Source organism: Euprymna scolopes, chromosome 17, assembly GCF_053919585.1.
Source record: "Euprymna scolopes isolate OS-2025 chromosome 17, ASM5391958v1, whole genome shotgun sequence".
NCBI classification, from domain to species: domain Eukaryota; kingdom Metazoa; phylum Mollusca; class Cephalopoda; order Sepiida; family Sepiolidae; genus Euprymna; species Euprymna scolopes.
In genome coordinates this window covers 17446056-17472489 of record NC_136498.1, presented here as the reverse complement: position 1 = coordinate 17472489, position 26434 = coordinate 17446056, and the positions used below count along the sequence as shown (strand labels likewise).

The window sequence follows — 26434 nt, the reverse complement described above, 5'->3', positions numbered from 1 at the left end:
TGTCGAAAATAGTAATATATCCCAAAACTACAAAAATTCATTGAGTAGAGAATTATTTATAGTTAAAAGTAATTTTTACGGAAAATTGGGGAGGAGGGGGGAGAGAATTGTATTTTTCTTAGATGTTATAAAGTAAGCAGTAAGAGTTTACACACAGGGGACATAACTCAGAACGAATATTTTAGATTACTCGTTCATGGCGGCAATATTTGTTGTTTATAGCGACAGATTTTTGTTTTTGCTAAAAACACAATAACAGTTGTTCTACTCAATGAATTTTCGTAATTTTTTAATATATTAATATTTTCAACACGATAATTAAGTAAGTATTGTGTTTGCTTAAACCCACATATTTAAAAAATCGATCTGTCAACTCTATCTTAACAAGCACTAAACACAACATACAAACTCTTGATGTGCGTGTATGTGACATTATCAATCACTTGAATGCTAAGGTTCCCATCTTTATTTTTTGCCGTGTTTATCAGTTTCCATCAACTTATGTTGATCTGCTTCGAGCCACAACTTGTGTTTAACTGTCCAATTGGAAACTTTCAAAACTAACCTCAACTGGAAAACTGTCGCCAACTGTCGCAAATCCAAGACTGTCTTCAACTGTCGCAGAACGCCCACACTTTAAAACTTGAATTAATGCGAGTCAGACAGCCTTATCCACTCCCTTGTTGTGTAATGTATATCTTTCTCTTCTTACACCATCCTCTCTTCCAAAAGTAAAGTGAACGGAAATGAAAAAATACAAGAGAATCAACTTTAGCGTGGCCTACTGTAAAGATGTGAAAAGCCGAACGTCTTACCAACAGTGTCCCAAGTTATGAATCCACAGTGGTTAAAGAGAAACCAAAATCACTATGCTTCTGATTTAAAAATTCGCAGTTGCTCTAGTTGGAGGACCCACTGCAGTGCACCAGAAGGAAGCTCACATGCCTTTACACAGTGACTTAGTCCACAATACATTGTAATCTACATTGCATTGTAGAGAACCTATACTTTACAGATATAACTCGAGTAGAGTTTACTATACGGAAAAGAGGGAGACAGCTTACAGATTTTCCTACATAGCAGAAAAGGACAGACTCCTAAAAACTACATTTGAATGCAAGCCGAGATACATATAAACGTATATGTATAACAATACTAGTAGGGACCCCACGTTGCCTAAAATTGAAAGATGATCAATGAATATTTCACACTTCCATATCTTTGTCATCGAAATTGATGAAACTGCTGATTTTTACATCAAATCGATTGATTGTCTGCTCTAGTTGGGGACCCACTGCAGTGCATAAGAAGGAAGCTCACATGCCTTCCTGCAATGACTTAGTCCACAACACACTGTAATCTACATTGCTCTGTAAAGAACCTACTACTGATTTTATAAAATTATTTTTCTAAAATGCAAAAGTCAAGTATATTAATTCAATTGTGCTCTAAACAGAAACATTCATTTTGAACGCATCCTTGTCATATCAAAAAACCTTTACATACCTGGCCTTTCTTCTTGTGCAGTGATAACGGCTTCAATTAAAGTTTAAAATTAAAAAGTCAAGTATCATGGTTCAATTGTGCTTTAAACAAAAACTTTCATTTTGAACACACCCCTGTCATATCAAAGAACCTATTGTTGATTTTATATGTCGAGCCTTTCTGCTTGTGTGGTACTAAAACTTCTTAAATGCTCTTGTGATGTTTGGATGTATAAGGTGTTAACTTTGGTCAAAATCCCCGTGTTCCTTCTTTCATCGGATTTTTTCGATTATTGATACTATACAAAAACTATCTACAAACACTGAAAGATATATAAAGTACATTTGTGTGAAATTTCATAAAAATCGGCCCAGCCGTTTTGGAGTCTGTAGGGAAAGAAAGGACTGAAGTCACCTACAGATTTTCCCGTGTAGCAAAATAAAGGACAGACCTCTAAAAACTACACTCAGTTCCAAGCTGATATACTTATAAATATATATATGTTTTTATGCATTGCATGAGGATGCAAAAGAGATGCTGTTGCATCACACAGAGATGCAGAAGAAATGATGTTGCACTGTACAAAGATGCAAATGAGATGTCATTGTGTTGCACAGGAATGCAAAGGATATTACTACTATGCATGGAATGTAGAAGAAGTGATCTTCCACGATATTACAAGGAGTTACTCATTGAAGAGGAATCAAGGGAAACACTCATTTAGAGCATTACAATATTGATCCCACTGATGGGGAAATAAAATTAAAGATTGGATTGTACCAGACTGTCATTGTATACCGAGGTTTTGGGAAACTTCGGAACTGAAAATAATAGTTCTTTTGAACATCTTATTTCATTCGGATACTGCATGTCCCAATCAACTAAGTTTTTTATGTTTATCATTCTCATCCCTCACCAAAACTCTTTCCATCCCCAATGAACAGGCGAGTTAATTTCTTATGATATTTATGTTTAAATATGTTTCTTATGTTTGGACTCAGGTAATCATTTCACATGATATATTAAAAAAAAAAAAAATGTTTTGTTTTGCTGACTTCGTTTTGTTCACCCTATTCGTGGTTCATTGAGTATTGTACAAATATTCTTTTGAGGTGACTGAACCATATGATGTAATGAAAGCATTTTACATATAAAAACCCTTAGTCATTGTATTCCATTGTTTTTGCTATCCATGTGCTTCACTTGGTTATTTCATGCTGATCTGAATTTAAGACATTGAGTCAAATACGCCGTAACTCATCACTGACTCATTTATTTTCATTTATTTTTATTTAATAATATTTTACAAGAATCTGAGGACATACTGCTAATCTCATAGAGCCATAAGATTCTGCACAGAGAACTTCCCTCGAATTAAGTTCTCCCAGTTCGGACCGTTTTAAGTAACAATCCTATTTAAACATTCTTTTGTGTGCACTTGTGAACAACTTCCTATGTCTTTGTTCTGCTGATAAACTTATCTCCTTCTTTTAGTTATATTTTTACCTCTTTCTTTTGTTTTTACTTGTTAACACTTTGAGATGGGGAGAACGTCGATAGTATCACATCATCACGGGTACATACATATTTTTTTGCATTTTTGTTTTTGAAGATAGTGGGGATTCTGGGCAACCATCAATTATTTTTATGTATGAATAAAGTTTTTAAAAAATCCTTTTTTACTGCATCTTTTGTTTTTCCTTTTTAATGCAGATCTTTTTAAATCTCTCACCTAAAAGTTCCCAACATGGTTCAAGCAATTCACTTTTTATACTACAATCATGAAACAGTTTAACCATAAACATAAAACATAGCTTCTTACATCTATTTACAAAAAAAATTAAACAAGGATCTATACCTTGTGTATTAAAGTAATAATGTTTCCACAGTGGTCTGATTTTGTGCTGTCCACCCACGTCCCAGATGGTAAATTTCAGATTCTTGTATTCTACAGTTTCAACATTGAAGCCTGGAAAAAAAAAATTGTTAAAAGAAATGCATTTTTGAGAAACAAGAATCTACTTTCATTCTATAATTTCGTGTTTTTATGAATGCAGAAACGTTTTTATGCAAAAAGAAAAATGAGACAAAGTATCAAATATAACTTCACCATGAATAATAAGAAAATAAAACTTTAAAATGCAATTATTAAAATAAAAAATTAGCATTACTTTTTATTTTGACTTTTGTACAACTAGGCAAGAAAAAAAAAGAAGCAAAGTCATTTTGTAAAGAAAATGGGTAGAGTCATTTGAGAAAACTATGGGTGAAGATCAAAGTCATTTGAAAAAATGCGTGAGGCTGCAATCATTCCAGTAAATGTTGGGGTAAAATTATGGAAAGAAAAAGCTGGGTTCATTTCAAAAAGGAGGGGGAGGGGGGTAAAGTAATTTGAGAATAGTGAGTTTTCTATCAGAGTTATTTACCTTGGAAATAATTGGTTTCAACATTAAATGTTGCTATGGATTTGGCATTCTTGTGACATTCCCCTATCCCACCTCCATGGCACATGATTTTCTAATCAATTTGACATGGTCCAATTACTATGCTTAATAGCATGATTTTCAAACCCTTACAGACTTTGTTAGTTTTTCTTTTCTGATCAAGCTCTCAGACAGGAGCAAGACTCCCATTTTCAAATGACTTTACTCTTTCTCCCCCTCTTTAAAAACGTTTTACTCTCCCCCCTCCCTATCTCAAATGCATTTACTATCCCCTCTCTCCTCCTTCTCAAATGACTTAAATCTTGTTCCCCACTCCTCTTTTTCAAATGTATGTCATTATCTGTCTCCCTGTGTCTGTTATTATTATAAGAGAGTTTGTACGTTTTGATTTTATAAAATGTTATTTTATTTGTTTAAAAATAAATTCACCTAAGGTCTATGAACCTATTTTCTGAATCTATGTCACTTCCTCGCCTTCTCCTCTCATAACATCATTAGATATTAGAATATAGAAAGAAAAGCAAGGACTAAAGGATAGCTTGTGTCAAGATACCAAGGGAGCTAAATACTTGTAAAATAAGAGTTAATTCCCATATCTTTTAAAAATAAATAATTTATTTCCAAACAGAAGACAAATTCAAAGACTTATTTTTTGTTGTTCAAATTATTACTTATATCTATACTTATTATTACTTAAAGAAAGGTTTGCAGCAATTAGGCAATTTAGTTTCAAACAAGTAACATTTGGTTAATCATGAGAGATTACTATAAATACAAGTTAATGTGAAATAAAGGACACAAAAAAACATTTTTTTATTATGTTTGTCAATAAAGAAAAAGTGAACATGGTCATATATTTTTTTAAATAAAAATTTTTAAGAACTTTATCTGGCTAGAATTTCTTTCCAAGCAATTATTTCTCTATTGTCTGTAAGAAGTTTGCCCTTTTTTTTCTTTTTAACAAATGCATTGGTGTAAACATAAGTATGCAATGTAAAATAATGTTGTTTATTATGAAATTTCTTAATAAATGATATAGTATGTAATCTATGAAATAGATTGGAATTTTTTATTATGTGAATAACACAGATTGAAAAGTTCCATACTTCATTGCAGAGGAAGATTAAATCTGGCTAGTATAGGGAGATGTATGCAAGAAAAAAAAAAAGACTTTGATGGCCACGTTGAAAGAATGGATAGTTTTGGGTTAGTGATTATAGAACAATTGAGATAACCAATATCATTTACAGGGAAAAGCAAAGGAAAATATTAGAGGAAGTTATAAAAATGAACCTGAGGAAAATGGCAATAAATAAAAACCTGGCCAGAGATAGGTTGGTTTGGAAGTCAATTTCTTAAAGAAGTCAACACATGCCAACATGTAAAACAGATGTTAAACTGATGATGATGATGACGACGACAATGACGACTTGCAAGCTGATTTGGAAGACACAATTCTATTAAAATCTGATAGTGAAAATTCCACAATAACTTTGCATGGGAGATGTCAATCTTAGAATTTTCAGTATTAGTTTCTTTACACCAATCTTGAGTTTAGTTAAAAATAATTTTGGTGCTTGTCCAGAATTTTCTTTTATTTAAAAAGCAAAAATAAAGCAAAATCTGTATGATGTATGTACCTGTGATGGAAAGAAAATGTCATATTCCAAAAATCATGTAAATTAATCAAGTAGTTTTATTTTTAAATAAGAAAATCAAATTTGATGACAAACAAGGAACAACTGTCTTACAATGCCATTTTGAAAACAGTCTAAACAACAGAAGAGATAGCTCAATGCAATTCAAACTTGCAAGATTTTTGTTGTAATGCCTACAAATTCCCATTAATTGCTTAAAAATGATTTTCTTTATAAAAATAAAATTACTTGATCAATTTACGTGAATTGTTTTTTTCCCATTATGACAAGTACATACACCAAATACATTTTTTATTTTTTTATGGAGGGAGGGGGGGGTTCTGGACAAGTACCAAAAGTTCTGCTTAAAACAAGAAGTTGGAGATGAGTGTATGCGATGTAGAGTTTGCTCAAGGAGTAAAGGCTAAGGTACTAAACCACTAAATATTGTTCAACACCCGTTGGCATTTCACTCACCAATGGTCGGAATTGTTTGGATGAATTCATTTTGCTTCAATTTAAACAGAATGCTCGTTTTGCCAGCATCATCAAGCCCAAGTGTTACAACCCGCATCTCCATCTTGGGACCAATGTGTACACGATTGTCCTAGAAAAAGAAAAAAAAATGAAAATGAACACATAAACAAGATAAGTAAAAACCAATTAATGTTCAAATTGTAACATAACCAGACATTTCAAAATAAAAATAAATCTGGATCACTCCAAACAAAGCACACTGCCACTTGGATGTAAGGAGCTATTATTTAAGACCAAATAGAGAATTAAGCAGTGTGATGCCTATTAACATTGCACTTGAACTTCTGTTTGCAAGTACAGTAAGGGAAATAGGGACCCAGGAGGGAATTCCAATGTCTAAGTGTCCAAGGAAAGAAACTATTAGAGTAGAAGACTTTCCAGCATCTAGGGATCTGTACGGTGTAGGGGTGAAATTTTGCTGCTTGTTGGGTTAGTTGGGAGTATTTACATCGAGGGGGTACAAGTGCTTCCAGTTCGAGATAGCACATTCCATTAAAATACTTGCAAAACAGGCACAGGGATTTCAACAATGGGACTGGAGTTTGGTTGATAGTTCAGGACCTATTAGGTTGACAACTCTTTTTTGGACTCTGTCCAAGAGCGAGAGACTAGTGGTTGGTGCACCAGCTCAGATGTGGCAACAATACTCCATGCATGGGCAAATGGTTGCTTTGTAAAGATGTGGCACTATATCGTAGTGCCATGGTTTTGGGGTTGCTTACGCACCTCCCCCTGCATGGCCAGGTGGTGATTTGGCTGTAGGCGGAGGAATACACAGAAATGCAGCCCCATAATTCCCTTTCCTCTATCGCCCTCTTTTCGTCTGGACAGTATCGGGTAAGCACACATATTTCTGTCTCTCCGTAAACGAGAGGGGACACCCCCTCCCCCTCAATACTAGTTAAGGGTAGTTAGTTTAAATAATGGTGAAAAATCAATTGTAGGATATGTAAATTGTAAAAGCATTGTAATATGTATTGTATACATAATATAAAATAAAATAGTTAATTATATTTCATATATATTACGATTGTGTCATGTTGTGTGTTTTCTTGTGTCTGCCATAAATGTCTCCATTAAACAATGAAGCGGTCCGGAGCACGAAGGAAGAAGATTCCAGCCAGAATGCCACCAGGGCGAAGATGTCATCTTGAGTGAATGAAGGAGCCACACACCCACACCCAACATCTCCGGTATGATTTTCTTCTTGATACACACACCCTAATGACTGGCCCATCTTCACGGGACTGTTTCTAAGACTTCTAAGCATGTCTTTATCATTGGGATATCGTTCATTACCCCGGACATTCCTAAACCAAGGGAATATCGTTTATTCCCAGGACGTTCCTCAACCAAGTAATTCTCCCCAGGGAAGCGATAGTACCATAGAGATATAGGACACTCTCAGGTGGGAGTAATTTTCTAGCATGGTAGAGAGAGTTCATCTTCGCAGTAGCCTTAGCAATATCCTCAATGTATTGGTTCCAACTCATGTTGCCTGTGAATATTAAGCTGGAGAGTTTGAACAAAGAACTTTCAAGTAGCGTATTATAAGTCATGGAAATTAGTGGTTGAGAGGGTTTTTTGTTAAATGAAAAAAGTCTTGGTAGCATTGAATGTTACCATCCATTTATGTGTTCATTCCACTACAGAATAAAGGTCTTCCTTCAAGGTTTTTGCCTTAGATATGTATTCAATTGTTTTCCTTTCGTATCTATGGCTGAAAAGGAATGATATAAGCTGGAAGGAGATAACAATGACATAATCTTTTAAGCAGAGTAGAAAATGAACCTTGGGCTTACTTTCAGCAACCTTATAATTTTTGCTTCCCTTATTTTGTCCTTTAATCATTACATTTTATGAGCAATGTTTCTGATAAAGGAGGAAGAACTGCTGTTTACTAGGTCAGAATCTATCCATCTAGCACTTAGTTTTGGCTAGTTTTTGACCTTGAAGTGGTATTTTTTTTAGTTTTTTTTTTTTTTTTTTTTTTTTACAAGGAGGTCACCACTTATCAAGGCCCGGAAGCCACTTAGGGATAAGGGTTATTGCATGTACAGTACGTTGTACATTAGTGTTGAGATTTCATAAAGTGTCTACTTAAGGGGGCGGTTCATCAGGAATTTGTTTACGTTGGATTTGAAGACATCCAAGTTCCTTACATTAAGTGGCTTCATGTCTTTTCTAAAGAAAAACAGACGTGCAAGATGTCATGATGTTAGTATGATGTCACAATGCAATGTTATCAAAAATCGGCACTTGTGCACTTTAGATTGACACTAATAATTATTTATTTCTAGTTTTGGAAGAGTTCTACACAGGACAAGAAGAGACAATCTAGAATTTTTATGATTCTCAGTGAAACTTTTACATTAAATTAATTAACTGATATAACAGAAAACATTAATTACCAGAATATTGATTGAATATTTTTTTAACATGAAATGTTTCTTTCATTTTTATTTTGAATTTTATATATGTAAAATGAACATTCTATTTTATTAATTAATATTTCCAAATAAATTAAAACAATAATTTTTTTTTTTAATTTGGAAATAAACTGTAACAGTCAATTTACAACATATATATTTTCTTTAAATGTATGACTTTCTTTTTTTAAAAAAATAAAATTATTTAGATATGAAATATAATAGTCAATTTAGTTTTGAAATGTATAGATTTTTTTTGTTGAAATGATAAGCTTATCTTAATTCAATAAATGTTATAGAAATTAATGTTTTTCAGTGTGTTAGTTTGTTAATTTAATTTGTTTTGATTTAGTTATATAAAGATTTGCTGAAAATCATTAAAATTTTAGATTGTCTTCTCTTTATCCATGTAGAACTCTGCTATAACTGAAAACAAATAATTATTAGTGGTCATCTAAAGTGCATAAGTACCCAGAAATCGATTGCTGATGTTGATGGTGGCTGATGGGTGTATTTGGCTTGATAGAATTTATGAACAGATGACATCAATGCCAGCACATAACCAAGTTTTGATAAAAAGGCTCTGCCATTTCAGAGAAAAAAAAAAAGAGGTTGAAACTGATGACAGTGTATGGCTGGATGTAGTAGGAGAGCCATCAGCTGCGAAGCAAAAACAGATCGTTTCATTCGAATAAAGTGCAAAAGAAGAATGATAACTCACTCGAGTGAAAGTAATTGGTATGGTTGGATCGAGGGGAAGTTGGTCAGGTAATTCTGAAAATTGTTGCTGTTGCTTTTGTATTGTATCCAACAAACTGTTCACTTCATGTTTCGCAAGTACGACCTTTGTGTCATCCTAAAGACAAAAAAAACAATAAAAAGAAAAGACAAAGTTTTTGTATATGTCAAGACAATCATTCAATAATTGTACTTGTTACCTTACTAGTAAAGGATGCCCGATATTGTTGCTATTGTTTTTGTACAGCATTCACTCTAGGCAGGTTGAACAGGCTTCTTCTAAAGCAGGAAGTGTCAAGGGAATATTAACTGACAGCCTGATATGGTAGCACCAGATGCCCTAACAGGTATTACCACTCTGGGCCAAAGTGAACCTGGTAACTAAGGGGTAACTCCATATTCCCCACAGCCCCAAATAGGGCATCATCACTGGATGTCTTTTAAGGTCATACCCAGAACCAACCTGACATTGCCAACTATTTATACAAAAAAAATTGTTCCCAATGAAAAACAAAAATAAAAATCTGTATGATGGAAAGAAAATATTGTATTCCAAAAATCACATGGATTGATGAAGTATTTTTTATTTTTATAAATAAATTAATTTTTAAGGAAATTTAAGATTTTCTAATATCTCCCCCACTCCTTATGTTTAGTGTGGCTTTCTAAAATCTTGTAAAAGATATTTTTTTTTTAGTTATCTCCCTTATCTTGCAAAAATGACTAAAATTATATTTTTGTTTTTTTAAATAAAACTAATTGATCAAGTTCAGTGATTTTTGGTGTACAGTATTTTCTTTCTGTCATGGGTACATACACGATAAAGAATTTTCTTTATTTTTGTTTTATCACGGAGGTGAGTTATGGACTTGTACCAAAACTAATACTAATCTATATATATAAAAGCGAAAATGTTTGTGTGTGTGTGTGTGTGCGTTTTCGTGTATGTCCAAGAAAGGATTTCTTCCGCTTGCTTTTCGCTCGGGTTGCTTCTTCTTAAAAATTTTTATATGACGTCTAAATGATAATATCTCTGAGTTAACAACGAGGGTCGCCTGTCTATTTAATTTGCTCGACTTTGAAAAGATAAATATTCAACATTTTTAACTCTCCGCATTTGGATTAGGTTTTTTCGTAAAATAAAAGCGGAACTAAATAAGGTGGTTGTGTTCCGGTCGGTCGGGATCACCGGAAACGTCCGAAAGCAATCAGCTCTGATCGATGTGGAATTTTTCCTTATATCAGACAATTGCTATTCAATTTGGACAATCCCCTTTTTATGGGGAGCTGGTTTGCCCCCCAACATCTTAGGGAAACAAAAAAATAAATAAATAAAACCGTTCCCGCAATAAATAAAATACTACCTCGCAGTCAAAGTTGACCTGATTAAGTTATTAAAACAGCCACCTGCCAATTCTAAATAATTAAATAAACTCAAACGTGTTTCCGTTAGTATTTCGTGGTGGCCCAGTGGTTAACGTTGCACGTTTTTTTTTCACACTTTAATTTCCAACTTCGACTCAAGGGTTCGGGTTCGATCCTTCATAATTGCCTACTAAAACTTTTTTTTTTTTATTTTAACCCCCTCTCCTCCAACACAAACACCCGGAGTTTTGATTTACCCAAAACAACACACACCTCCAAACACTCGGGCAACACCAGGTACCCCCCGCTAGTCTATAATATAAATCTCACCTGTCTGTTGAAATGTATGCATGTTTGTATGTCTGCCTAAAATTTTCGACAGAGGCGACGGATTTTCACAAAATTGGTATAGGTTGGAAGTGACCTTCGGACAACAAATATACAAAAAATTGGCTAAAAGCATCAATTCCTTCACCCTCAACTGACCACTTTTTTTTTTACAAGGAGGGGTCACTTTTTTTGCCAATATTTTCGAAAGTCATCCCCTCTTTTCGATTGACTAATCTTAATTTAAACATACGTCACTTCCATTTGGCAATGGGTGCAATAACAAAGACGTCATATATGTTTTTTTTAACGTTCTTTTCCTCCTTCGCAGTACAGTTTCGAGCCTGCCTGCTGCCACTGTTTTTTTTTTTTTTGCTCAACACAAACCTCCAAACACCCGGGCAATGTCAGGCATCTAGACTATGTATGTATGTTTAATTTCTGCCTAAAACTCTCGACAGAGGCGACGGCTTTTCACAAGATCGGTATCATCTTGAAGCTCAACCTCTCGGACGACAAATATCGAAAAATGGGCCAAAAACATTAATTCCTTTACCCTCAACTGGGCAGTTTTCTACAAGGAGGGGGTCGATTTTTTGGGAGCTATATTTGCAAGTCATCGTATCGGTTGGTTTGACTTTGCCTAATTTTAATGTTCTGAACTTCCAGTCGCATCATGGAGTAGAAGTAAGACGCCAGATTTTTTTTTACTTTCTTTTCCACTTTCGCGCCACGGGTTCGAGCCTGCCTGCCTACTGCCACCTTTTTTTTTTTTTTGCTCAACACACCCCTCCAAACACCCATGCAACACCGGGCACCTAGGCTAGTATTGAATAAAGGCTGGGCCCATAACCTATTGGATTACTGGGATTTGTAAAATAACCCACAGATTCATTCATTATTGAAATGAAATATGAAAGTGAAAAACCAGAATATTTAGTATTTTATTTTCAGGTGTTCATTAGCACTTTATTTCATTTAAATTCTCATTTATCTCTTCTCTCGTTTTTTTAAATACTAATTCACCTCTTATCAAGGCTCGAAGGACACTCGAGGATAATGGTTGCTGAGTGTCAGTTGGCCAGTGAGACAACATTGTGACTATCGGTAGTGATGGAACTTGGGTAGTTTTTGTTTATTTAAAAGAACGGTTTGCATTAGACTTGAAAACAGCTATGTTATAGTCAGCTGGGAAGCAGCCCTGCAGTATTGTATTTCACAAATTCTAGGAAAGAAAATTTGCTCATGTAAGTTACATTTACAAATCTATTTTCACTATAATACAATATATATACACCATAATAAAAGAGAATGAAGAATGAAAATATTTGGTATTTTATTTTCATATTTTAATTAGTGTTTGTTTTATTAGATTTAGTATTTGACCCTGAAAAACATTGATTATTTCAAAAGAAATATTGCCTTTAGCACTAAACTAAATACAAAATGTAGAAAGCACAGTGGAATTTCCATGGGTCCCACTAGTATAAAAATAACACAAATGTTGAATAATTTTGTACTTACCTGTTGAAGAGTTACCTCACACTGGTGACACACAGAAGACACCTGCCCTAACAAAATAGCCATGTCCTCCTGCTGTTGACGTAATATGCACAACTTTTCACGAATATGAGTATCAACCGTAGTTAATGCTGCTAATTCTTGTCGGTTCAAATTCTGGCGAAGTTCATTGAAATATTCTTTGATCTTGGAACGAGCCTGTTCAGCGGTGCCAGGAATCTGACCAAAAGAGAAACACGTAGGTAATTGAGAATGTGTCAAAAGGATAAAAAAAAAAGAAAAAAGAAGTTTTAATAATTTTATTTGCATGTTTTTGAAGCACAAGTACCGGAAAAATATCCAGTAAATAAAACTTTGTTTAGTAAATCGTTATTTGTTTGCATTTCTTTTTGCATTTCCATACACCAAACATGGATATAAATATCACTAAAGCATACGCTGGGTTATAAGCTTCATTTCGGTACCTTACTTGCCTGGGTGGGTGGCCGGTAGGCTGAGATAAACCTTGTCACACACACACACACACACACACACACACAGTAAATCGAACTTACTAAGGGAGATAATAACTTCTGGTGAATACTGGAAAAATATCCAGTAAATAAAACGTTGTTAAGTAAATCATTATTTTTTTGCATTTCCATACACCAAACATGGATATAAATATCACTAAAACATCCGATGGGTCATAAGCTTCATTTTGGTACCTTACTTGCCTGGGTGGATTGCCTGTAGGCTGAGATAAACCGCGTCACGCACACACACACCCACAGACAGACATACAGACGTTAGGAAAATTTATAAGATGTGGTCACATAACCACTTCCCCAATTTTTTATACAGTCTTTTGCATTATTATATTTTTCTTTTCTTTTTTCTTTTAAACTCTTGAACACACCAAATAATGCATACTGCCACTTTGATGTTAGGTGTTACTATTTGTGACCATATCTAGAAGCAAGATGTCTGTTTACTGAATTAATTTGGAATTCTTTTATTGAGACGAGTAATTTATATAGTTTATTTTATCTTAATTATTTGTGGACTATTATCCTCATCATCTTGTTGCTGTTTCACGACGTTTCAGCCAATTATTCCTCTGGTTAACTGCAACAGGATAGAATGTCGAATCCCCCAACTACATCCACAACAATTACTGCTTTCATAGTTGTTGTCGCACCACGGTTTGGCCAACTAATCCTTTGACCGGCTTTGGGTGGGATTGAAACCGCTACATTCAGACAATAGTCACCTGGAATCGTAGATATTTTGCATCTCTATCCACTGCACCAAAGGTTGGATTTTTTGGTCTTATAAATCCGCATATTTTAATATATTTGTTCTTCTAATTGTCGGGTCTGTACCGATTATTATATTATTGAATTAATTTGGAATTCTTATTGAGATAAGTAATTTGTATATTTTATTTTAATTATTTGTGGACTATTATCCTCGGGGTGGGGTGGGGGTTCAAGTGCAATGAGTTCATCAGAGCACATTCCATTAAAGTACTTGTAAAACGGTCACAGGGATGCAACATTGCAGCAGTGGTGAGACAATAGGGCAGGTCGATTTTGGAACCCCGGTGAGACAATGGTGATGATAGTTGGGTCAAACAGATTGACAGGAAATCTCTTGCAGCAATCAAAGTGAAAAGAATGAAGGAACAGCTAGACAGACTGTTTGATACATCTTCTTGTCGCTGTAAACTTTCTGTCTTGAGACGTGATGACTTTGCAGTAAAGTGCAAGACAGAAAATTGTCAAACAAGGTACATAATCTGCACTTGACCTCCTAACAAAGAGTTAAAATTAATTCTATAGATTCACCTGCAATTATGTTCCTTTTTTGTAGAAAATAAAATAATATATTGGTATTTATTATGTAATCTGGCTCTATTATTAAACATGCAAATTTTTCAATTTTCAGGTTCTACTAGAAGAACTGCCATTTACAGCAATTTTTAAATTAATTGATGGAACAATAAAAAGCTTAACAACATTTACTGGTCCTTTGGGGAAACTTTGTATCAATAATTATCAAGATTTGCCTCAAGTAGAATTCTAAAAAAATAGTGTCCCTCCTGATCATCATTATCTGACAGCAGAAGAAACAAATAATTTAAGTGTGAAGACCAGAGGCAACTTTTTGAGTATGCTGTTGGCATTTCTTGTGGAGAAGTTAACTTAGAAAATTGGGCCCTTAAATCAAGGAAGATGGCTAACATAAGCCACAAGATTAATGTGTTTATGGACTAGAGTTGTCTATCTTCAAACACTATGATAAATTAAACATTTTGGTCAAATTTATCATCCAAGTGTATGCAGTTAGTTGATTTGAGATCAAAACCGACAATATTTTTTTTTAACCAACAACAGTATATTTTAATATGATTCAGAGAACAAAAAAGTTAACTGAAATCCAAATTACTGTTTTAAACTATTCAAAATATGGTGCTTTTGCACTACTTCTGGAAAATATAATATCGATGATAAACTCAGATGAATTGGATGTGAGAGAAGAGGGCATTCAAAGGATTTTGTCCATTAAGTAAATAAATATTTACCCATTAAATTTTATTAGTTTTCTTAATTTACCCAAACAATAGTTAGTTTTATTCATATTACATCGCAAAAATATAAAAAATAAGTGTTTTCAAATAATTGTTTTGCTTTTTTTGTGTTGTTTTTTTCCAGAAATAGTGAACAACTAAAAAAAAAAAAAAAAATGAAAAAGATTACTGCTATCAATTTTGCAGCCACACACTGGTCAAATTTGATTGATTTTTCTCAAAAAGTTGTATATGGGCAGGAAGCTAGACATAGACATATTATTATGAAGTCATCGTGCCAGCAAATTAGACCTTCATTTTCCTCAAAAGGAAATTATAAAGAACAAATTAGTTCTATTATAAGTTTATATTATTGCCTCTTATAAAAAAATTAAAATACATGGTTTTGTAACTTGTATCAAGTTATATTGTGTAATATATCTCCACATATCTTTTTGAATTGTGAAATTTAAAAGACTTAGTTGTTAATTAGCTTTTTTTACAATTTTTGTTTAATCAATGCAGTAAAAGTTTAGATATTTTGTTAGTTGTGATTCATAATTAAAATTATAATTCATGTATTTATTTTTCTTTCAATGTATTTCATAAAAATATATCAATTTTAATTGAATTTTTTTAATAAAAAATAGTGAAATTTCAAAGTCAGTGTTGTGTAAAATGCTTTGAAAATGAAGTATTTTTCAACATGCTTTTACACGATTTTTCAAATTAAATGCTCAATTTTCTGTTCAAGATGGGAATCTAATTTTTGGTATATGTTCTTATCACATCAAATCCCAACTATCATCACCAGTGCCATGTTGATTTTCTGAAAAAAGTTGCAAACCGACCTGCCCTAATGGGACAAGGGTTAGAGCTTGGTTGATAGTGATGAACCTATTACATTGGAGAACTCATTTTTAGATTCCTGCAAGATGGTTCAAGTTGCACTAGTTAGGCAGTAGACGGCAGATAAGGCAATTTACATCATATGATCCTCCTCTCCACATTTACAGATGGTTGGGTCGGTTTTGTAGCCACATCTGACCATAACAGTTTTTGATCATACCATTCCCATTCTCAGACAGTTGAGTATTCCTCACTGGACTAGGGTACTTCTGAGCCAGGAAGGCTTAAGAAAGGGAGGAGGAGATCCCCCATATCATTAGGATGGAGGAACATTCTCCATCATTCTCGTCTACAGCTGAAATCGGGTCTCTTCCTGAGATGTTGTTAGGGGCTTGACATGATCGAGGAAGTTTCTCCTTGATTTCAGTCGCTGGTACATATCCATGAAGGAGATAGTGTTTATCATGTTTTGCTGGTGCATGCAGATGACAAATGTTGCAGTGATAAATGCTTTGCCAAAGGATGGGGGGGGGAGCGGCGCAGAGAACTGAAAGCATCTCTGGCCAGAGTGAAATATTGTCTGCAGATCAACATACATATTAGTCCCATTCAATTTCCAGGCAAATTCAAGGCTAGACTTGAGATTATCAATTTCACTTTTATGATTTACTAATTTGACATCATCTGCAAATAAGGCTTTTATGCAATTCCATATGTACTGTAAAAGAGAGTCCAGGATGCAAAGTAGTTAATTAATAGTTTCAAGTGTACACCCAGAGTGTACACAGTTTATTCTGCTTATAAACATAAGCCGAGAATTGCTTGCCTCCAAAAATGAAACTTTGGGTTCATATTCTGAGAGATGATAATATAATAAGGAAATGGAAGCGCAGTGTATTTTCCAATAGGACATTAGAAAGACAGACGTAGCTGAAGCATGTGAAAGAGAGAGAGAGAAAACGAGAGAGAGAAAGAGAAAACGAGAGAGAGAGAAAGAGAAAAAAATGAAAGAGTTAAATACAGAGAGAGAGAAAGAGTTAAAGACAGAAAGAGTTAAATGGAGAGAGAGAGTAAAACAGAGAAGGAGAGAGAAAGTTAAACAGAAGGAGAGAGAGAGAGAAAGAAAATAATTGAAAGAGAGTGAAAGTGAAAACGAGGGAAAGCGGGAGTGAAAATGAGTGAGAGAGAGAGAGAGAAAAAAACGAGTGAAAGAGAGAGGGAGAAAAAAACGAGTGACAGAGAGAGAGAGAGAGAGAGAGAGAAAAACGAGTGACAGAGAGAGAGAGAGAGAGAAAACGAGTGACACAGAGAGAGAGAAAAAACGAATGACAGAGAGAGTGAGAAAAAAACGAGTGACAGAGAGAGAGAGAGAAAAAAAACGAGTGACAGAGAGAGAGAGAGAGAGAGAAAACGAGTGAAAGAGAGAGAGAGAAAAAAACGAGTGAGAGAGAGAAAAAAACAAGTGAAAGAGAGAAAAAAAACGAGTGAAAAAGAGAGAGAAAAAAAACGAGTGAAAAAGAGAGAGAAAAAAACGAGTGAAAAAGAGAGAGAAAAAAAAACGAGTGAAAGAGAGAGAGAAAAAAAACGAGTGAAAGAGAGAGAAACGAGTGAAAGAAAGAGAGAGAAAAAAAACGAGTGAAAGAAAGCGAGAGAAAAAAACGAGTGAAAAAAAGAGAGAGAAAAAAACGAATGAGAGAGAGAGAGAGAAAAAAAAACGAGTGAAAGAGAGAGAGAGAGAAAAAAAACGAGTGAAAGAGAGAGAGAGAGAAAAAAACGAGTGAGAGAGAGAGAGAAAAAAACGAGTGAAAGAGAGAGAGAGAGGGAGAGAAATTTCATACCTGTTGAGTAGAAGTCACACCATCTGACTGCACAATTGTCATACCACCTTCTATCTGCTGAATAACCCCTGCCAGTTTGTGGGCTGACTCAGACACTTCTTCCCCAAATGATTTGATGTGTTGCACAGCACTGATTATTGAACTACGCACACTCTCAGCCTCTGTCTCTAATAAAGCATGCTACAATTAAAAAATTGAAAAAGATTAAAAGAAAAGCATAAGAAACAAAGTGCAGATTTTTTTTTTATCTGAAATGTCACACTCTGCACTATTGTTGCATAATCCCGCAAGGAAATTTTAAGGAAATTCTTCCTCAACAACACGATAATGAACATGGACAAATCTCAGTTCCAATGTTCTCTTTCGGTTATTAAAAAATGCAACTCCCATCTTCTTCAATCTGTCCTTCTTAAAGTAGTTGTTTTCATAAACACATGAACGCCACCTATAAAAAAAATTTAACTTCAAACACAAGTTCCTTTGTACAGGGAAAATCAAGTGTCCAATGTATAAAACCGTGAACACACTCAAAAGTTGGTAACACTTCATTTTCTTCTCTATTGTTACAGTAGATAACATTTAATTCTCCTTTATATTTTAAATCACATGTTGCTATGCAAGTGTGTTGCCTTGTTATATATAACACGGATTTATTATATAACTAGCATAGGTAGCTGGCATTGCCCGGATGGAGAGAGGTAGTATACTAAGGCTATTAAGCATCCCCCCCCCCCATAAAAAAATTTTTTCAATCAAAATAGCAGTGAATACCCGTGCGAGCACACAAAAACAAACATTAAAAAAGAAAAAAAGTTAGCCGCAGTAGGAAGGCAACATGAAAGAGGAAAAGGAGGTGACAAAAGCTAACATGCTAGCTGTCTCGACCACAGCGACTTCTGATGTCATGGGCCTTTGAAAAAAATGTTTTATAAATGTATGTTGAGATTGGTAGGCGTATGATTTGCAAACATGTTAACACAAAAAACAACCCCTCCTTGCAAAAAACGGCATCACAGAATTAATCTTATTAATCTTTTTGCCAATTTTTAGATATTTTTCATCTGAGAGATTGATCTTTCTAATGATACCAATTTTTTTCATGGTCTGATTGGTGTGTCAAAAGTTTTTGGCAGACATACAGACACACACATTTTCCCTTTCATATAATAGACTAATGGAAGTAACTGGCATTGCTCGGCTGTGGAGAGGTTTTATGGTAAGCAACGAAGCCCTAAATAAATTTAAAAAGAAAAAATTAACCAACCTTCTAAAAACAAAAAAAAAAAAAAAAGAAAATAGCTGCAGTAGTCAAGCTCAAAGGTGAAAAAAAGCCAACCGTTTAGCCTCCGTGCCTACCGTGATAAATGACGTCAGCGGGTTTCGAAATAAGGCTAGTCATTGCAAGGTGTATGATGACTTTGCAAAAATGTCGACAAAAAAGTGACCCCTCTTTGTAAAAAACGGCCTATTTTAAGTTTTCTTTTTTTCTTTATTACATTTTCACCCCAAAATAAGGCACGGTGCCATTTTGATGTAGGGGGCTACTATCAGAGACATAAGTTGCAGGGATACTATGTAGGGAGTTGGGCAGCAAGATGTCTGTTCACATTACACTTGAACTTCTGCATATCAGTAGAGTTGGGGAAGCAGGAACCAGGAAGGGAGTTCCAAAGTCTTGCAGTTCTGGGGAAGAAACTATTAGAGTAGATGGCTTTCTTATATCTAGGGATCTCTACTGTGTAGGGGTGGGACTTTGCTGCTTGTCGGGTTTGTTGGGGGAAATTACATTGAGAGGGTACGAGGGCTTGTAGTTTATCGGAGCATCCACTATTAAAATATTTGTAAAGCAGGCAGAGAGAAGCAAAAACTTACAATTTTGTTCAAAATTAAACAAGCATTTCAAAGTAATCTATTTATGAAATTAAAAGATCAAAATGATGATTGTACAGTTTATGAATTACTATTTTCAAGAGAAACTGATTAAATTGTAACTTAACATTGACAAAAATAAAAGGTTCAATAAATTTTTTGTTGATAAATTAAAATCTAATGGCACAACACAGAAACAACCAAAAAATAGAATTATCAATTTTAAAGTTCTTTTAATCAATATAACAAAAAAAAAAAAAAAAATATAATTATCAATTTTAAAGTTTTTTTTAATCAAGATAGCAAAAATAAAAAATAATTATTAATTTTAAAGTTCCTTTAATTGATATAGCAAACATAAAAAAATAAAATAGAATTATCAATTTTAAAGATCCTTCAATCAAGATAGCAAAAAAACAAAAATAAATAGAAAATAAAATAGAATTATCAATTTTAAAGTTCCTTTAATTTAGATAGCAAAATAACAAAAATAAATAGAAAATAAAATAGAATTATCAATTTTAAAGTTCCTTTAATTTAGATAGCAAAATAACAAAAATAAATAGAAAATAAAATAGAATTATCAATTTTAAAGTACCTTCAATCAAGATAGCAAAAAAACAAAAATAAATAGAAAATAAAATAGAATTATCAATTTTAAAGTACCTTCAATCAAGATAGCAAAAAAACAAAAATAAATAGAAAATAAAATAGAATTATCAATTTTAAAGTATCTTCAATCAAGATAGCAAAAAAACAAAAATAAATAGAAAATAAAATAGAATTATCAATTTTAAAGTACTTTCAATCAAGATAGCAAAAAAATAAAAATAAATAGAAAATAAAATAGAATTATCAATTTTAAATTACTTACTTTATGTCTCACGTGTCGTCCGTAATCCTTGCAAATATAACACATGAGCGGCGACATTTTACACTCATCTTCCAGACAAGTGAACTCTACCAAGTGCATCGGATGATAAGTACATTTCGGATTTTCCCGTGGCTTCTCAGACAAAGCTACCCTCTTGTGCCGTGCTAAGGTCTTAGTGGCATGCGTAATGTCCGAGCACTCAAGGCAGAGGTGGGTACCACACGTTGTGCAGTATAACACAGCTGTATGCACTTCATTTTCATCGCATGCAACTGCAAGCTGAAACAGAAAGGATGGAAGAAAAACAATATTTCAAATGATCGTCAATATTTTTGCTTGTAAAGATAGTGCTTAAATGGGATTTTTTTTTTTACTCTATTTCACCCCAAACAAAGCATATTGAGACCTGAAATGTAAGAAGCTACTATTTGTGATCATGTCTAAAAGGGGACTGTGAGAGTTGAACAGCAAGATGTCTGTTCACATTACATTTAAACTTCTGCAGGTTAGTACAGTCAAGGAAGCAGAAAACAGGGAAGAAATTACAGTTTAGCAGATCAAGGGAAAACCCTATAAGAGTAGAAGGATTTCTGGCATCTAGGGAGGGACCTTTACAGTGAAGGGGTAGAATTTAGCTGCTTGTCGGGTTAGACAGGGGTATGTATGTCAAGCGGGCACAGTTGCTATGAGTTCGTCAGAGCACATTCCATTAAAGTACTTGTAAAACAGGCATAAGGATGCACCATAGTGGTGATGGGGCAGAGGTTGGAACTTGGCCGATAGTGTGGGACCTATTAGATTTGAGAATCTTTTTTGAACCCTGTGAGAGACTAGTAGTAGATGCCCCGGATCAGATGTGGCAACAATACTCCATGCATGGACAAATTGTGGCTTTGTAAAGATGTAGAATGCTCTTTACTGTGAGTAATTTTCTAGCATGGTAGAAGGAGCCCACCTTCTTTGCAATAGCTTTGGCAATGTCCTTAATGTATTTGTTTGAATTCATGTTGCCTGTGAATGTTAATGGATTACTCATTTACGTACAATGATTTATTGTGATGACCCATGTCACTAAATAGTCATTCAGTGATACATGTGATTTTTCAAAAGGAAATGTTGTCATGTTGGTACTGGAAATATATTTGTTTAATGTTAAGAATTATCTCCCTTTGCTTTGTTCCACCATTTCCTTTTTTTTTTGCCTAATCTATATAATTATTAAACTGTGGACCTTGCCTGCTTGCATCTTGTCTTCGATAATCAGGCGATTCCATCTTTTAAAAAAGGGATGACAGGTGAATTACATACATATACATATACACACGCACACACATGTATGGGTGTGGCTAAGACGCTAAGAAATGAGGGTGGAGAGTTGTACATTTTGGTTTCAATTCTAGCTGATAGCACCCAAGTCACATATATATATATATATATATATATATATATATATTTAGTTTTGATCTTGCTACTATACATTAGGTTTAATACAGGGTGAGTCACGGGAAACGGATGTTTTCAGAACTCTCCTTGCTTTCCTTGAGTAAGGGATTAGGGAGTGAAGAAGGTAGTCTTTAAATAAGTCTTGAAATATCCGCAGAGTTTTATTTTCCTTAAAAAAACATCCATTTCCTCTAATAATAATAATAATAATAATAATCGATGGAGAATTGTCTCTAGAATAATAAATACGTAATCTGCATGAATTAAAATATTATATTTAAGCGTATCTTACGACTGGGCAATGCCGGGTGGCCTGCTAGTAATTCCTATTTACAACTTCAGCCAGTTATGACTTTCTATATCAAAGGCCTTGTCATCATTTTAATAAGAGGACTGAAGTTATTTCAAAAGCTATTCTTTCAACTGAGAGTGATCCATTTTATTGTACTTTACTATTGTAATGGACTTTACAAATTTAAAAAAACCCAAAAAAAACATCTTTTTACAACTGCAATGACTTTATCTGATTTAACGAAAGCATAAGATTTATTTTTTTTTACCTAGTGTTACTAGATCAGGCTGTCTTAAGATACCAGCTTTCTGACCTAAAATACACCAAACATTGATGTTATTGTTTTTTTTTCCTCTTCCTTTGCAAAACTCAATCATGTTCTGCAAAGCCAAAAACAATTTTTTTTTCTCAACATGACAACCAAATCAAACACTATGAATTTGAAACATAACATAAGACTGGATGAGGCATTAAATAACCCAAAAAAGGTTGATATGCTATAAAACAAAACAACCAACCAATGCATGCGACTTTTTAAAGAGGGGGAGGGGTTATTGTCATATTGAAACTGGCAAATCATCCAGTGCCAGTGTGAAATATTGCAGTCACCGAAGGCCTTGCACCTTTAAGGGAATTATAATCATTGATGCCATAAATGACGCCTTAGAGTTGCAATTGTAGGCTATAGTCAGCTAACATACCTCCTAACTTTCAGCGTAGCGCTACCAGAAATGGTGACAGGGCAAATCAGTTCCTTCGCTCTTTTTCTCACACCGATATCTCCCCTGTACATGTACTCTTTTTTTATCGTTTTTCTGATCTTTATTTATTTTTTTTTCTTTGATAACCATAGAATAGCTTTTTCGGTATTATCGGTCTCCCCAACAAAAGGAGGATGGACCTGTAAATTCACCCTTGCTCTTTCATTCATTCATCCATCCGCACTTTTCTCAATAACTACGCCTTGGAATTTTTTGAAATTTTGCACAAACATTAAACATGATATGAGTAATAAAGTAACAGAACGGATTTTTCGGGAAAACTTAGGTCCCCCCCCCTCTAAGAGGGCATTTTTGGGTAAAATGGCTAAAATTGACACTTTTGTGCTTATTAAAAAAAATTAATGCCTTAGATTTTTAGAAAACTTTCTGAAAAGTTGTAACTAACTGATTTCTATATAATTTTGTTTGTCTATATTTCACAATAACTCTTGCGTGTGCCCCAGGAGCTCTTTTAAGGCTAATAAAAACACTCCATTTTTGGGACTATTTTTACCTTATTTGTCCAAAATTTGCTGCGTATGTCTATTTAGCAATTTTACATGGTGCTAAACTCTAATTTAAATATGTTATGGCCTTTGGAACTTTTGGGGCTAAATGGGAGGTGGTGATGCAAATGATGGACTTAGTTATTTCTTTTTTGCTGAACTCAAATTTACATACGTTAAGGCCTAAAACTGCACCGTTTATTCATTTTCACTAGGATTTGACAGCCCTCGGGGACTTTTGGGGCTAAATGGAGGGGGGGGGTTGGAGAAATGCTAAACTTTTTTTTTATACCTCATTCACTGTGAACTCACGGGGGATCATGCATGCTTCACCTGTTTTAATTAAAAATCATTGAAAACAGTTTTTGTGCTTTTTTTTTTTTTTTTAAATAATTATTAAAAACACTTTTTAAAAGTATTTTAAAAACTATTTTGGAAATATTATGCATCAGATACGTTTTTATGTTTGAAATTTTGCTATTTTTTATTTAAAAACTTTTATGTTTATACTTTCATAAAAATTTTATTTTTTTAATTTTGTTATTAAAAGTTCAAATAAACACTAATTATGTTATTTTTATTTATATAATTTTGTTAATTTTTATTGTATACTTTCAATAACGTCCTTTTCTTCTATTTTATTTCAATAAATCGCTTCACAATAGAAATACTGAAGAACAATAAAAGTGAAGGAACTGAGTTGCCTCATCTCCGCTTCCAGTAACGCTACACCGGGAGTTCATGATTTGGTAAATCATGAAACAACTATTTTCTTTCCTTATTGTTATAGCAATATACCCGACTTGCAGAGCAAATGTTAAATAACAACACAATTCAAATAAATATTACTCAATACGAGTAAAATTTCCAGTTTTACTTACCTCTTTTTCCCGAGCAAGAGCTTCCTCTGAGAATATTTTCAATGGAATTTTCTGTGAATATTGCAATTTTTCCAAGAGTTCTAATAGGGCAAAGTTCTTCTTTAATCCCCAAACCCCAGAGTCTCCAATTTCTGTTGGTTGTCTGTCGAAAGGGCAGAGGAGGGCCCTGCCATGGAGGGTTAGACGAGTAAGACATTGGTGACACAAGGTGTGACCACAGTACAGTAGCCGGGGAACTTTATCGCCTTGACATCGGAATATCTCTACACAAAGACGACACTCAAGAACAGTCTGAAAGATATAAAACAAAAAGTTTATTGCAATAATCAATATGTAGAATATTGGATATGATGTACTGGAAATTGTATCTGGCAGGGGGGGGGGAATCAACTTAACAGACATACACCTGGCTGGAAGAAACAAAACTGATTGACATGTTGTGAGACTGCATGCTTTCTCTCAACAATAACCAACTCCAATGTGTTTTTTTTTCACTTTCATCTTTTCTTCTGGTCATGTTATCATCTCATATCTGGACTGCTGCCTAGGGGGCATGCACTGGTTTACAAGTATAAAAAAAAAATGAATAATGCAAGAGAAAATACAGAAAATACAAACTGATACATTCTGTCGATATTGTTGAGACACTTGTAGTCTGTCTAAACTGTACGAACGAAACTGACTAAACCAAGATGGCCGACTCCTATTTATATCACCACAAGCAAGGGAGGTAACCAATGTCTACATTAACATTGCTGCTGTCCTCAAGTGAATAATTTATTTCTGATTTAACAAGTCCCTTAGAAGCTCAGACGAAGCTCCTGCCTTGGTCAAACAATCAGAGACCTGATCACAACCCTTGATCCATTCTATCTGTATCTCCCCTCTACTCTTCATTTCCTTCAGCCTTGCTACATCTATTCTCAATCGTCGATCGCTTACCAGATTGTTGGAATTCAATGTCTCCACAAGTGATGCATTATCTGTCTTGCAGAGAACGTCTGGCAATTTAGATAACTGAAATACCTCTTGTATCATAACCGCAGTCAAAACACCAGCATCAGCTCCCTCACTCAGAGCAAGAGTCTCTGAGGCCAATGGGCTTTTTGTCACTCTGTCCAATTTCTTTGACGCCCAACACATGGGGGCCATTTTGTCAGTACTTCCTCCAATAAAGACAACAAAACCGCCCTGTGAAGATCCATCTTCCAGACTGGCATAAGAGGCATCAGTATAACACAAAATGTGTAAATCTGAGGGCTTTCCCAATTTTGGAAATGTTATAGAACCCTTCTTGGATTTCAATTTTGATAAGGCTTTATTCGCCTCAAATAAGGCTTTTACTTTGGGATGCTTTCCAGTGTTGCTCATTTTACACACATCAAAAGCTATATCAGGGCGTGTTTGAGTTGAAACCCACATCATCTGACCTGCAAGTCTCTTCAACTCATGCTTTTCTTCTTCATTCAGTTCATCATTTTTCCTCAGTATCCTCCCTTTGCTTATTTCTATTGGAGATATGGAAGATACATATAGATCTTGTTCTACAGTGATCCCATTTTCCTGTTGATTAACATTCAGTCCAACATATTTGAATGTTCCACTTTCATGAGATCCCACCTTAAATTTTTCTTTCAATGTTGCAATCACATCCCTTTCAAACTCTGTGTTTCCACAGAAAACAAAATCATCCACGTGCATAGCAAGAATTCCAGTCAAATTTCCTTTAATATCATGCCACAAAAACAATGCATTATCATAAGCACTTGCTACTGCTTTTAATTCAATCAAAGCCTGAGTAACTCTCTTGTACCATGCCCGTGGAGCATCATTCAATCCATAGATGCATCTTTTTAATTTCCACACTTGAGATTTAGGACAAACATCAGATGGTGGCCTCAGGTACACATCTCTCTCTAAAATACCACCTTGCAAAAAGGCTGAGGTAAAATCTATGGTCTGCAGCATCCAATTCTTTATTGATGCGGTTAGCATGACCATTCGCATAGCTTCACGGCTACATGTTGGGGAGTCCGTTTTCAGATTACTATTTTCTTCATAGCCTCGTGCTACAAGGCGAGCTTTCA

The 26434-nt window shown here is 34.3% G+C and overlaps 1 protein-coding gene across 2 annotated transcripts in view; it reads right to left on the bottom strand.

Moving 5' to 3' along the window:
- The window catches only part of LOC145296699 (E3 ubiquitin-protein ligase TRIM23-like), a 70175-nt gene that overhangs the window by 23196 nt on the left and 20545 nt on the right, over positions 1-26434 (bottom strand). For both annotated transcript variants that reach the window (XM_080142676.1, XM_080142675.1), the window contains exons 2-8: positions 24348-24638; positions 20465-20743; positions 17722-17901; positions 12487-12702; positions 9254-9388; positions 6044-6173; positions 3344-3454 (exon numbers count right to left, since the gene is read on the bottom strand). In XM_080142676.1, the coding sequence (XP_079998802.1) occupies positions 3344-3454; positions 6044-6173; positions 9254-9388; positions 12487-12702; positions 17722-17901; positions 20465-20743; positions 24348-24638 (1342 nt within the window). The remainder of the gene's footprint in view (positions 1-3343; positions 3455-6043; positions 6174-9253; positions 9389-12486; positions 12703-17721; positions 17902-20464; positions 20744-24347; positions 24639-26434) is intronic.